This window comes from Spermophilus citellus, assembly GCF_964194105.1.
Source record: "Spermophilus citellus genome assembly, chromosome: 1".
In the NCBI taxonomy this organism is placed as follows: domain Eukaryota; kingdom Metazoa; phylum Chordata; class Mammalia; order Rodentia; family Sciuridae; genus Spermophilus; species Spermophilus citellus.
Genome location: NC_138182.1, coordinates 218,705,718 through 218,720,250, shown reverse-complemented (window position 1 = coordinate 218,720,250; position 14,533 = coordinate 218,705,718). Strand labels below are relative to the sequence as shown.

The window sequence follows — 14,533 nt, the reverse complement described above, 5'->3', positions numbered from 1 at the left end:
TATATATATATATAATTTGGCCAATTTTATTCCCCTGTTCTTTCCTTTCCCTTCCTTCCTCCTCCCTCTGATCTACAGACTTCAAATCAATTTTTTGTGAAATCTTCTCCTTTTTTCTTTCAACCTTCTACATTGGACTGTTGACTTTGTGAATATGGCTTATATCACTTAGCATAATGTTGTCCATCCAGTTCTATTTATTTACCAGAAAATTATATAATTTCTCCTTATGGTTGAGTAGAACTCCATTGTGTGTATATACTACATTTTTTTCATCAATTAATCTGTTGATGAGAACCTAGGCTGTTTCCATACCTTAACTATTGTGAATTGAGCTACATTAACACAGTAATGCATATATCACTATATTATACTTATTTCAATTATTTTGGATAAATATTGAGGAATGGAACAGCTAGGTCACATGGTGGCTACATTTTCAGTTTTTTTGAGGAATCTCTATTCTGATTTCCATAGTGAGTATACTAGTTCTCAGACCTACTAACAATGTATAGGTGCTCATTCTTTTTAAAACAATAGAGTGCTAGAGAATAATAGCAAGGAGTATATGGTTATGTATACATGTGTGTGTGCACATGTGTGCATGCATGCACACACTTCTGTTAAAGTGTACATTACTTAGGGAAGACAATCAGAGAGAGATTCTCTGACGTTTTGCAGTTTAAGCTGAGGAATGAGCTTGGAGGAGAAAAATGGGAACATATGTGAGATAGTTAGAAATAGATACAGAAACAGAAAAAAAATCATATAGAAATAGATAAATTACAGTTTCCAGAGGATTATGAATACTTGGAAGACCTCAAGAAAGAATAACTATGAAATAAAAAGTTAATGACGGTATATGCACACTGCATTTTTTATTTAGCAGATATGTACATGACATAAAAATAGCAATAAATAGCATAATGCCATTTGCAGGAAATGAAGATCTATGGTGGGAAACATGCATCATATAATAGTAGCAACAAATATACTAAATACAGAATGCCAAAACTTTAAGTAAAATTCCATTGAAGCCAAGTGTAAAATAAAATTATGAATAGAAGCATGGCCTACCTATGCACTATTTAGCAAGGAATGACCCAATAAATAAAATTAAAGAAACAAATTAAGACATGTAGTTTCAAAATTAAAACACACACACACACCCACCCACACAAACACATTAATGTATGTAGGAATATTTTAAGGAAGCACATCCCTGGAATTCTCTGTTGAATTTTTGCAAGCCTGTGGAATAAATATGTAGGCTACTTGGATGGATGCCAAGTGAAACAACTCAAATGATGAAAGGAATGGCTTACAAGGACAGATTAAAGGAAAAAAAATGTATACAACTTCAGTATGTCAAAAACTAAAGAAGAAACATTACGGTTTACAAATATTTAAAACATAAATTTGAGGAAAAGAAATCATGTATACAAGGTTATGCAGTTATGAGCATATTAAAAAGGAAAAATATATGTCCTTGGCAATGATGTTAATTGTTTTCCTGTAAGAACCATTTGGACAAATGATCCAAAACAGGCAAGAATTAGGGCCACTCATCTAACATATTAGACGTTCTCAATCCCCAGTAACTATGCTGACCTCAAAGTACATAGAGGCCCATCTAAATGGGATAAAGTAGGTCAGGGCAGAACTGCAGAAACCTTCCTATCCCCCAGCTGAGCTTTAAATTTAGAAGGGATCCTTCTGTGGATTTGGGGCTTTTCTCTCTAATTGTGCTACAATGAAAATATTCCTGGATTTGGATCTATAAGACCTAGTTTTTAGTGCTGATAAAGTATCCTATTCTTAGTCTGAATCCTCCTCTGTCTGTGGGGATAATACCCCCTTAGGTTGTTATAAAGTTTAATAGAGCTGCTGTATGAGAACATACAATGTGTCACTGTAAGTTAAGATTTACCAACTATTATTATGAGTTTGATGTGTCACAGGCTGTAGGACAAGGATTGTGAAAGAGAAGGGTGCCTGGGACAAGGCTCTGTCAGTCATCAGACTCTAATGGGACCATCTCTCCTCCAGGTCACTCTTTGTCCTGCAGCCTTCTGAACTGGATACTGTTTTCTCTCTCTTAATCTCTAGATTTGAAATTGTGATGCTAAGTACCTGTTCTTCAATGGGTGTCATTTCCAGAATATTCTTCCTCCTTCTTCTCAAAAACACCCACATCTAATTTATGTCATATTTCTCTACTCCCCCATATGCCTGCTTAAAATAATGACCCCTGATCTCAGTACCCCATCCCCTCAACTCTTCAAGGTTTCTATTCCTAGTTCAGCATTCCTCTCCAACACTTCTCCTGGCATGTTTTGTTTTTTGTTTTTTGTTTTGTTTTTGTTGTTATTGTTATTGGGTGTGGGTGTGTGTGTATGAGAGAGAGATTTTAATACTCACATTGATGATTTTCCCAACATCTGGTCATCGAGTGTCTTGACTCTTATGTTGTAATCATTTTACCGTCTACCCTCCCTCAGCCATAATTCCTACAGTAATACAGCCCAATTTATATTGCCAAAATTACAATTATAAAGCAACAGCTCCATAATGTCAGACTACCACTTCCTAAAGTACTAAATTCAACCTTTCAGTCAACCTCATTAGGACTTCCAATCTATGGATTCTCTGTCTTTGATAGAACACCAGTTATCTTAGTGTCAGGAACAGGAAAAGAATTTTGGAAAGTACCTGAGTTTGGGCTTTAATAAGGCAGAAATAGAGAAGTCATTTGGGCATTGAACAACAACAACAAAAATGGATAAAAATAATGAATAAATCCATACATGGTCAACTACAGAGACTAGGAAGGAGATAAAAAAGAAGTAATGACTGGAAATCAGAGTAGTGACCACAAATGGATTCAGTTGAGAATGAGGGGTAAGGAAAAATAAAAGACAGAAAATTCTAGTAAGAGGTGGAAAATCTGAGACATTCAAAGTACTTATAGCTGAGTAATTTCATGTGATCAGAAATTCTATTGAATAATACTGCCAGAAGGAAATAGGGGAGGGAATCATAAGTGGTGGGAATTTCCAGGAAATTTATATCAGAACGTTAAAAAGCCAGAAGCATTAAGGATTATGTATAATCACCTCAAATTTTAAGGGAACAAATGATAAAGAAGAAACAAGGCTCTGAAGTCAGAAGTGAAGGATGTCATGAAGGTTAATAATGGGATCCAAGAAGAAAAGGAAGGTTTATATGCCAGTGGTCAGAAAGAAAGTGTTAATGTTAGATAAAGAAGCTCTTTAGAATCATTTTTGAAAAAACAACTATCATTCCAATCCATCCTCTTCATCTCATGACTTCAAGAGTTGAAAAAAAAGTATAACTTATAATTATGTCAAACAAAGCATCATAGCAAAAAGGAGTAAAAAATGTTTGAAACGAGAACATGTAGATCCAGATTCAGACTCTATGAGCTCTTTGAATTCCAGAGTGTGTGTCTGTTTTGAATCTCAGGTTCCTTATCTGTAAAATCATATTAAGAACACCTTCTCTTCTTGTGTTCCTTAAAACAGAAGTGCAAGATACTTCTCAAATTTTTACTATAATTTTATTATTTTAAGATATATATATATATATATATATATATATATATATATATATATATACACATACATACATAGGTCCATTTCAACTCTTAGCTACAAATGCATGGAAGAGGAGATTAATGAGGATGAAGTCATGTTAGATGATATGATTTTCATTATTTTGTAAAATATTTAAAGTTATTAGTTTGTTTTTAAAGAAAAACTTCAGTTTTGTTTAAATAGTTTAAATAAACTAGAAAGCATAATATTCTACTTGATGTGGTTTGAGACTATTTGGTGCCTTTGGTTAATATTTCTTATGAGTTTATATGGAAATAAAATTAAATGAGGATGGAATATAAAGCAAATTAAATACTTGCATTAAGCTAACAGAAATAAAAACTTTGTTAACCTCTAAAATCACTGTATATTATATTATGTAACTGAAAATAGCAGAGAAACCATGCTCCTATACACCTTATTGAATAGCAATGGAAGAATTTAGAATGGCAAAATCCTAAAATGCCAAAATGCATGATAAAAATCTTGTTAAAAGATTTTAAGGAAAATTTGCTTCAAATCACTACCCAAGTGCTCCTCTTCTATCTCCCTCAGTATTCTCACTAGTGATGTATTCTGACAGATACACCATGTTTTGCTGAATAAAATCAGCATATTCTTTCATTTGTGAATGTGAAAAATGCTAAGACACCTTAACAACTTAAATTCTGAATTTCAAATAATTTAAGAATTCAAATGATTTCCCCTTCCAAAATAATTACTAGTTAAATAATGGCTGAATGTGATTTTATGTTTCACAATATTAATATTTAACAAGGTTTCTCCTTTATACACAGGATGTTTCACTGCTGGAGACAGTATCATTTAGTATGTAAAAGGGGAGACTCTGGATTCAAATTTGATTCTAATGTATAAGCTACTTTGTATCTCTGAAAGTTATTATCATGAAAATGATTAAACATCTCTGTATCTCCATTTTCTCATTCACTTGTCAATCATAATAGTACCTGTGTAGTAGAATTAGAGATCATAATGAGAACAGTGAAACATATAGTATGTACTTAGTACAAGTTAGACTTATTTGCTGTACTTAAGAAAGCTATCAGAATGAATGTCTCTTGTTAATTTGTCTATCAAGACATTTATGCTGACATGATGTCAGGCTTCAAGTAAAGGGAAGAAAGAAAAGAGAAACAGGATTATGCCTAAAAACCATTGTTTTTAAGTCAAAATTAAAGTTAGGCAGAAGTGTCAGAACCTTGTATCTAACAAAGGAATCTATCATTGAAAAGTAGCTTTTCTTTTAATTGAAGATTCGTGACAAACAAAAAGCGCTCTATATTCTACCTGTACTTTAACATTACATATTTATCAATAGTCTCGCAGAAGCATTTAGGAGTACTTTCAAAGTAGGTTCATTCTACAACACAAGAGAGTAAGAAATGGTTATGTAAGAGAGTGAGAAACAAAGCTTTTAAAGTTCCTGAAACTGCTTTTGACCTATTTTTATGTGTATATACATATAAAGCACACTGCTGTTTAAAATGTGCAAGTACTTCCTAAGCAACACTTCATGTGTGTGAAGGGGGTGGATTGTTCCACTAAGTTCAGCATATATTCATTGTTTGGATTTTTACTACTGTTGTTTGGTTTTCTTGTTTGTTTTGCCCAGCACTATGTTAAGCCCTGGCTTTGTAAAAAGCAAAAAATATTAAACAAAAACTTGAAATATAAATATCAAAGCCTTATGGATGGTAATTTGGTTTTAGTTTTTATGTATAAAAAATTCCAAAATGTTAGGGTTTATAATATGTAAGTTAAACCATAGGAAGAAAAAGATAAATGCACAAGCAAAAAAGTAATGTGTATAAAATTAGAGTACAAGTACACTTAGAAAAATGTGATGGGAGAGGGTAACATGGATGTCAGGACAGGCAGAAAAGGTATAGCTGCAGGTGGAAGGTTATTGTAAATTAGAGGTTCACATTTGTTTGTTTTATTTCAAATAAAAACATTCTCCAATGTGCCCAATTGACTGTTCTGGATTTGTCTGCTGAAGGGTCATGAGCCCAGGTTACCTCAGCTAACCTCTGGTGTCAGTTTACTCTAAATGGTCATCCAGACCTAAGTACAAGAAGGGACTTAAAGGATTATTTTGCATTTTCAAAATAAACTACTTTGTCAAATGTCACGCATAAACCCTAAGGAATGCATGGTGGGCTAAACCCATTTAAAGATTACCTTCACATCAAGCACATTATCATCTAACACGAGAGTTGGATTTATGAAATATTATATCACATTAAATTACTTTAAAATAGATGAATCAGTTTGATACAGATTGGTTTTAGAAAAGAGAAAAAGTAAAGCCAAGTAAATCTTCTTTCGCCATAGTAACAATCACATTCTAAAGTGCTTTAGTGCTTAAAACACCTTCACCTAATTTCTTGAATATAAATCTTCCATTCTACCTCATGCACCATAAATCTTCTGTTGAACAAATCTTACAGTTACAATCAATGCAATAATGCATATTAAAAAAAAACAAAATAGCATTGTTCTTTTCTAAAATATAACCAAATAATTGCATGATATCTTATATGATTTCTGAGGTGTACCTCTTTTCTAGATACTAAATACTATGTCTCATAATACCTTCATTTCATAACTTAGAGTAAAAAAAATAAAAATGTATGCTGTCTTCACTGGCATGATGGGCCAAGTGGCTAAAAATTAATTTCTCAGATTTCTAACTCTTTCATCATAAAACAGGTTTACAAGCTTAAATATTTTTGATAAAATCTCTTCTCAATAATATCATTGCCTTGGTACTGAAACATGATGAACATATTGCAGATAGTGTTTCTCTAGGATGCAAGAGCAATATTTGTATCAATTACTATACTGTTCTCTCATAGAGGGATACCTTGAAGTCTGTACAACCTCCACCACACACACTAAATGTCCCCAGTTTCTTACACTGAAAAGTATTACTGTCCTCTTAATCTAACAGCTGACATGTTTTATTGTTCCAATTAAGCCTGACCTATTATATCATATACCTTTAATTTCCTGGATACAGTTTACAGACAATGCAAAACTGTGAAAGCCAAGATAAATAGACTATTCTACAATGAATAATCGAAAGCCTAAATGTGACATCTATTTTAGGTGGTCAGGAGTTTTTGATACTTTCTTCTAGATTCTCAGCTGTGTGTTATATGAATGAAGTTGTGAGGCAAGTGATTTCTACACTGAAGAGTGAAGATAAATTACTACCCAGTTGATAACTTTAGTGAAGGCAATTTGATAAAATCAAGGTGTAAAACTTCGAGTTGTTCCTTAGTTCCAATTCCAATTTATTTTCATTTATAAATCTCTGAATTTAGTAGGTGGGCTTTAAATTATAATCTTCATTTTTTTCTACCAAAAAGAAAAGTGTGCAGATATGACAATGTTTTGTAGATTTGCAAGCTCTGAATAATGACAACAGAATACCATACAGTTTTATAGTGAATGTGCTCTAGTTGCTATCTAGCAAGAAAATGGAAGAAGGAAAAAGAGAGAGGGTTTTTTTTGTTGTTGTTGTTTTTTTTTTTTGTTTTTAATTTCAGGAAGAATTTTAACACAGACAGGATGCCACTAGAAACAGGTCATTTGGCACATCAGTGACTATGTTATAACCAGAGCTGTATGCATTGCCTCATGCCTGTAATACCAGGGGTTTAGGAGGCTGAGACAGATGGATCACAAGTTCAAAGCCAGCCTCAGCAACTGGGTGAGGTTCTAAGCAACTTAGCAAGACTCTCCCTCGAAATAATAAATAAATAAACAACAATGAACAACAATGGGCTGGGGATATGGCTCAATGGTTAAGTGCCCCTGTGTTCAGTCCCTGGTCAAAGAAAAAAAAAAAACTGCTAGCAAGATTGTAAATGTAAATATACCACTAAGGGTTATATCAGCAGATATGGATGTGAGAAGTAATGTTGATAAGAGTCAATCTAAAACAAATGACTTCAAGTCACTGATAGAGTCTGGGACACAATATGCACATATATAATCTATATTTAGCATATATGGATTAATAACTGCCTAAAATTGATAATAACAAAGATTTATTTCTCACATCACATTTAGTCTCTTTTGGTGACATGACTTATGTTATTCCAATACTTGTCCTTTCCAGGAAATACACTTTACCATCACAACAGAAAAGAACAAATATAAGCACTCATCTCTTTGCATTGAGGGACATCAAAAATATAGGGGAACCTTAAGAGTAGGTATGGAGAGTAAGGTTAGAACATATGCTAGAAATTTAAGTCGTAATTTTTTTTTTACTAAATACCTGATAGACTTATGTGTTCATCCTTGGACTACAGTCAGGAAACACCTGAAAACAATGGTTCAAACCTAAGGGTGAACATGGTTGTCTGTGGCACAGCAATTCTTTTTCAACTTAAAATTCTATGGTACAAGCACTAGCTCCTTACAAGACCCTTCCTCTCCTTCTCTAGGAGCACTGAAAATTCATACATCAGTTTCATAGAAGGTTATTTTATGGGAATTTGTAAATTAGCACTTACTCTCTACTTCTTTTAGTTTTTATTTTTTCCATCTTTCTTGAAAAGATCTCTATTGAATATCCTGACACCTGCTGGTGAGGGCATGGTTAATTCCAGTATTGTTCCCTTCAACAACTCTTTAAAAGCAAAGATTTAAAGAATTTTATAGATATTTTTAGTGTCAGTTAAGCCTTAATTTATTCAGTTTAAGTAATATCTATTAGTTTTACAAAGAAAGTCATGAGAAATACTTTAATAGTTGCTCTACTTTATTTGTGCAGCCACATGACTTTGTCCATAAATGCATATTTTATTTGACTAACCCAAAAATATTATAATCATCACAGGGATTATGATAAAAGAACAAAAACAATAACAAATGTGCTAAGCATCTTCTTTTAAACACAAATAAGAATTTAATAATAGGAGTGGCTTGGCTTTGGTTTTCTACCTTGTTTTTTTTTTTCATACTAATGCCAGTTTTCAAACTACTTAGCAAATAAAAAGAGTAAACTGATTAGCTGTGATAGAAGCCATACTAAGTAAATATTTGTAAAATTTGCTATTTTTTACTCAGTACCTTCTCATTATGATTTACTTCTGGCTTGAACTGAGTTCTGAAGCCTGCACTTTTTTTTTTTTTTTTTTGGCAAGGATTCAATAAAACTGCTACATCATAAATCATACTCAAAGCCCCTGCACCTGCGAGTGTGCAGCAAACAACAAATATGAGAATTACTTTCTTAGGCTTTAAGGAAACTCAAATGAGAGAGTTTCTAAAAAATTAAACACTAATACACTCCAGAGCATTATTTAAAACTCTTCAAAGGATGAAACACCTACGAATAAATAATCTAATTAAAATCTTGATCTTAAAATCAAGAATTTAAGAGTTGAGTACTAATATAGCTGTTAAAAACTATGAAATATATTTTGTAATGGTATTGAGTAATCATGCTATTTTATTTTAGTCATGTAAATTTATTCCTTTATGTTGCTGTAATTTTGTAAGAAGGAAAAAATCACATGTATTCAGAAGGAAAGCAAACTTTATTAAAATATTTATTCAAAGCATTTTAGATCTGAATACATGATTTATGTGAACATTTACCTGAAGTAATTGCTAAAAAAAATACAACAGAGTTTTAATTTAAGGAAATGTTCAGAAGTGCAATACATTTGCATCTTTGGGGAAATCTTTGCAACTTCAAGACCATATAAGGAAGAATAGACCACTTCAATGTTTTCACCATCATTTTTATTATAAGTGTTTTTCCAAAGTCATATAATCTTAAAGCAAAATACATTTTAATTCTAAGAAAACATTAGAGAAATAATCCGAAATACTTTTTCAGGACAGAAGGGAAAACTTATTGTACCATGGCAATGTAAGGCATAGCCAGATTTTGCATCTGTGACAAATTACCACAGCAGTATACTTCATTTTCAGATTATTCTTAATTTAACATTACAAAATTATCTTTAAATATTTCAGCTTGAGTCTGAAATTAGTATTTATTTATAAAGTATAAAGTTAGTGGTCATGCTAATTAGGAAATGAAGGCAGGAATGTGTAATAATAACAGAAACCTGTTATTCCAGCATAAATATTGATAATACTATGTAAATATATATGGAGTAAGACAGTTAAGTTATTAATTTATCCTTATGTAGAATTAACTAAAAAATCACCATTAATTAAAAACAGAAATGCAATGTAAATGATTCATAGTATTTAGGACATGTCTAGACATTTTTAGATAGTGCCATTTGCTTAAAGACTTCAGGCACAAAACTGCATGCAGGCAGTGAGGAACAGATTGCATAAGATGTCATGTGATTGCTGCAACTGTATGCATGTTATTGAATTTTTTAAAGCAAACCCATAATGATGAATAATTTAGGAGTTAATAAAATATTCAATCTGACTGATCCATTGGTTTAATTTTAAAATAAAGACAACTAATAAAAGGAGTTGCATATCCTTATCATAGCCCATGCATTAATGCACAACCCACACAGAGGGAAACACCAATTCCTATAAAGCATTAAATACATTAGATATATGGTATGGTGTGTGGCAAGAGGAGCAGTCTCAGTGTAAGCACTGTTTTCAATAAGTTTGCCCAAAGTTTAATTGTGTAGAGCTTTCAGGCAAGCTGTACTCTGCCTTCTGCAGAGCTGGGAGAGGGGGAAAACAGAAAGAGAGGTTGAGTTTTTACAGAAAGAGCTGGAATAAAATGGCCAGTTCTTTCCTAAAGCCCTCTTTTCCTCTGCCCCAGAGACAGGCTGAAAAAATAAATCTGAATAATATGGAGTATAAAGCTGCCCCAGAAGTATCTATGAGAACCAAAATGGAAAGCCTAGCTTGACTGATAGAGTAAGTTGTGCCCTCAGCGTGGGTATCTTTAGCAGACAGAGTTCCCAGCAGCCAGATTTACCATGCCCCAGGCTCCTGTCACCAGACCTGGAGAAACAAGAGCGGCCAAACATGCTATATGCACTTTCTCCTCTCCTGTCCCAGCCGCTATCCACTTCGGAGTGGGAACAGAAGGTGGAGGCACTAACTGGGTGTAGATGCATGTGAGTGGGTGAATGTGTTCGTGTTTGGGTAGGAACAGAGGCAGGGAAGGAAGGAGGAGAGGGGAGTGCCTGCATTTCTTCCCTTTCCCTTCTTGCTAAGGATCAAAGTGCAAAAGGAATCCAGAGAGGAAATAAAGGAAAAATAAAGGCAATCAGGGCACTTATCTTTTCTTTAATGCTGGGGAATCATCAGAACACCTATGAAACCATTTCGATTCTTTAACCTTCAGTGGAGCGGATGTCGCTGCCTGATAACTGGAAGGACACTTTGGTAAACACAGTCTAGGCATACACCTACATACACGCCCGCGGGCTGGGAAAAATAGCCACATTCTGGGGGAGCGAAGGAGACCAAAGCAAAGCGCGGCCATGGATCTCTACTATTGGGGATGAGAGGGCATCTGACCAGCAACATTCGACTTCTTAGGCAAAACAGTGAGTCAAGAGTCCATCCTCTGAAACAGATAGATGAGTGCATGGATGGATGGTGTAGAATATTCATGCAGTGTCTAATCTTAAATGAATTCCAGTCAACGCATTTTTAAATCCAACTACATTTTTTTTTTTTTTTTTTAAGAAGCACAGCGTTTTGAGACCCTGTAGTGTACTCGGCTGGCTCTCCACTTGAAGCTGTCTGCAGAGGATTCTATTACCCGCGGATCCCTTTGAAGGGGCTTCCCTTATCCGTGAGCACAGGAGGGGCACAGATCCCCAATACCCCCCTTAGAGTCTCTGCCGCTGCACCAAGCGCCTTCTGGACGCCTACACAGCCCCTGCCAGCGGCTAGACCTAGGTCTGGACCAAGATTTGCATTGACCAGCCACCACTCTCTGAGGACCTGAAAGTCACCTAAACATCTCCATAGGAGACTCCTCGAAGTCTTGAATATTTTTTAAAGGCTGTTTTGTTTTCCTTCTTTTTCTTTTTTTCCATGCAAGTCATGGAAAGAGCGACCAGACCAGCTCTTGCAACTTTTCTGCTGCTGAGCTGGGGGCACGAAGGTTGACTCGCACCGCAGGATTCTATTACCCAGAGTTACGCTCCTATCTAGAGGTAGTACAGAGCAAAGCTCCAGGCCCCTGGGGTTAGAAGATGGGCGGGTTGTTGTAATCAATGCCACGCGTCAGGGAAAGGGCGGTGAGAGAAAGCCCGTGACCTACCAGACCCCTCTCCACCTCACCCGCGGCCAAAACTCCCAGTGCCGGTTCCGGGTTAACAAATGGCTCAGCCTGGGCCCTGTGCCAGAGTACCGCACGCCAAGGACCGACCGCCCTGCGGTTCTCTAGCCTCTTCCCGCATCAACTAGACGACACCCTGGCGCCCTAGTCTCCCTGGCTTCGGCCCCTACTAAAGCCCCGCCCGGCTTCCACTGCCAGAATCCTGGGCACTTGCTAGTGAAGGATCGTTTGGCGACCCAGTAGCAGAATCACTGGTGCCGGGGAACGCCGTCATCTTCCCACCACCTTTCCCCCTCCGTCTTCCTCTTTCCTAGATCGCACATTTCTTCCTATTCAGCCCGGAACACTCTGCTCGGACTTTGCTAGCACTTTTCCAGGGCACCCAGGGCGCGCCGCCTCTTCCGCGCCGCCCGCGGCGCTCGCCACCGGTGGCACGCACCGAGGACAGCCCGAGGGCCCCTGCGCAGCATTCCCTGGGGACTCCCCTCCCGTCCCGCATCCAGCGATCCGGGCCCCGCCGCCTCACCTTTGCCGAACTGGGGGACACCAAGGCTGAGCCCAACCAAGAGCCAGGTGAAAACCGAGCGCTTCATGATCCGGTCTTCCGGACGTGAGCCTGGCTGGTCAGGGGTCGTCACGGAGAGCAGTGAAGCCGAGGTGGCACCGCAGGTCAGCAGTAGACTCCGCCCCTGTTAGAGAATTCAAGAAGATGTCTTCTTCCCGCAGCGCTTTCTTAAACAAATTCTTGGAGAGGGCTAGAAAGAGTGGTGGCCACCAAGAGGAACGTTTCCTCCCCCTTTTTCCTGCGCTCCGGTGCGCGGAGGTGGGTGAGCTCCCTGGAAGCGCTGGCGGGCTCTGCCCTCTGCTGCGGGTGGGTCCTGGCCGAGGTTCGGCGGGCGGGGCGCGGACTCTCGTGGTGTCTCCGGGTCTCCCGCGCGGGCGGGCGGACCCGCGGGCGGTGGAGAGGACGGTGCTCTTAGCTCGCGCTGTTAACGCCGCCGCGGCTGCGGGGCTTCTGACTTGGAGAACAATGAAGAAGCGTGAGCAGGAGGGGAGCGAGCCGGCGGCCGGGAGCGCAGTGTGTACAAACAGAGGCGGCGTGCGTGTGAGCCTGAGCCGGGCAGGCGCGCTCCCTGCTCCCTGGGCGCCGGCCCGCCCCCCGCCCTCTCTCTTAATCCCTCCCGCGTTCTCCCGCTCGTCTCTCTTTTTCTCCTTCTCTCCCCCTCCCCCTCTGAGGTGGCTCCTTCTGCTGGAAGAGAAAAGGGAGACAGCCGCAGCCACACCCTGGCACCTGCCACCACCTCCGAAGTTCCTACATCATTGCCAGTACCTTTTCCACACAGCTGGGTACTGAGGGGTTAAGGGGAGCATCTTTGGTGTCTGAAAGTCTCTTGGTTTCTAGCATTGGCTTTATAATTAACCACGTAAAGGATTCCCCTGAACTTCCTTTCTCAGTATAGCCCGGGAAAATAAGTAGCTGTTGGGGCACAAAGCTTCGTGAGAGACCCAACCCTGCAAAGTGAATTGCCGGCCCGGATTTCTCAGGAAGTGCAACTTAGTCAGCAGCCAGACGCTAATCAGCTAAGACTGGGCTGCTCCACTGTACTGACTGCATTTCAGTTACTCTAGGGCTGAGGAGAAAGGGTTGTGGACTCGTATACGGATGAAAGCAAATAGGAGACATACATTCCATGCATCTAGTTAAGCAAGACATCTGTTTTAGATGAGAAATAGTGGGACGAATCTGGGGTCCATGCAAGAAAATAGAATGCAATAACAGAATCTTGAAACATCACTCAGGTGGGCTTAAATTTCACTGCTACCCACCAAAACTAAAATAAATGGATTAGTTTTTGCAGTGAAAGTGATTGAACCAAAAATACAGCCCCTGGCTTACAATTGTGCTTTCTCCTCTGTTTTCGGATAGAAGGATTGCTTACTGTACATGGATTCAATTCCTGCAGTTGCAGGTAACAAAATGAAACAGCTCTTTTTGGGTTGGGCTTTTTTTTTTTTTTCTTTCTTTCTTTCTTTTTCTTTTTCCTTCCTGGAGAGGGAGTGAGGGAGAGAAAAGAGAGAAATTGGGGGGGGGGGGTCCGGGGCGGAGCACAGAAACGCAGATATTGAAGGAAATATTCTCCTTGGCAAGAAGTGGAAAGAAAATTTTACCAAGATAAGGATAACTGAAGGCAATTAGCCAGGCAACCATCTTCATTTTTTCTTGAGCTCTTCAAACTTAAACTTCTGCCTTCCTTTTGGAATTTGAAGTGAGATCATCAATTCAAGGGGGATGGAAATGGATGGAAAAGTAATACCAAATAATTGCTAGGAAGAAGTAGAGACATTGTATCACAGGCAAACAACCAAAAACAATAAAAATTAATAGAAAACCCCTTTCCGAACAAGGTTTGTCAAAATCTCATGAGGGATAGGAGGGTCAAAACAGATTTTTAAAAAGTCATTTATTTACTGTCTGTTGTTATGCTTAAGTTCACAGATATTAGAATGAGGCAGTATTGTCCAGAGTTGTAGCAAAATACTTTCAAACAATCAACTTTCAACTTTTTGGCACAACATTTTTGCTTAGATCAGTAAATATACTTCCTGTCATCATGTGGCATGTACA

At 37.8% G+C, this 14,533-nt stretch overlaps 1 protein-coding gene across 2 annotated transcripts in view; it reads right to left on the bottom strand.

Annotated features, from left to right (window-relative positions):
• The window catches only part of EDIL3 (EGF like repeats and discoidin domains 3), a gene marked incomplete at its 3' end in the record, with an annotated part of 399,965 nt that extends 386,914 nt beyond the window's left edge, over positions 1-13,051 (bottom strand). For both annotated transcript variants that reach the window (XM_081296057.1, XM_081296058.1), the window contains exon 1: positions 12,434-13,051. In XM_081296057.1, coding sequence (XP_081152183.1) covers positions 12,434-12,500 — 67 coding nt within the window. In that variant the 5' untranslated portion in view covers positions 12,501-13,051. The remainder of the gene's footprint in view (positions 1-12,433) is intronic.
• Between the last annotated feature and the right edge of the window lie 1,482 nt (positions 13,052-14,533).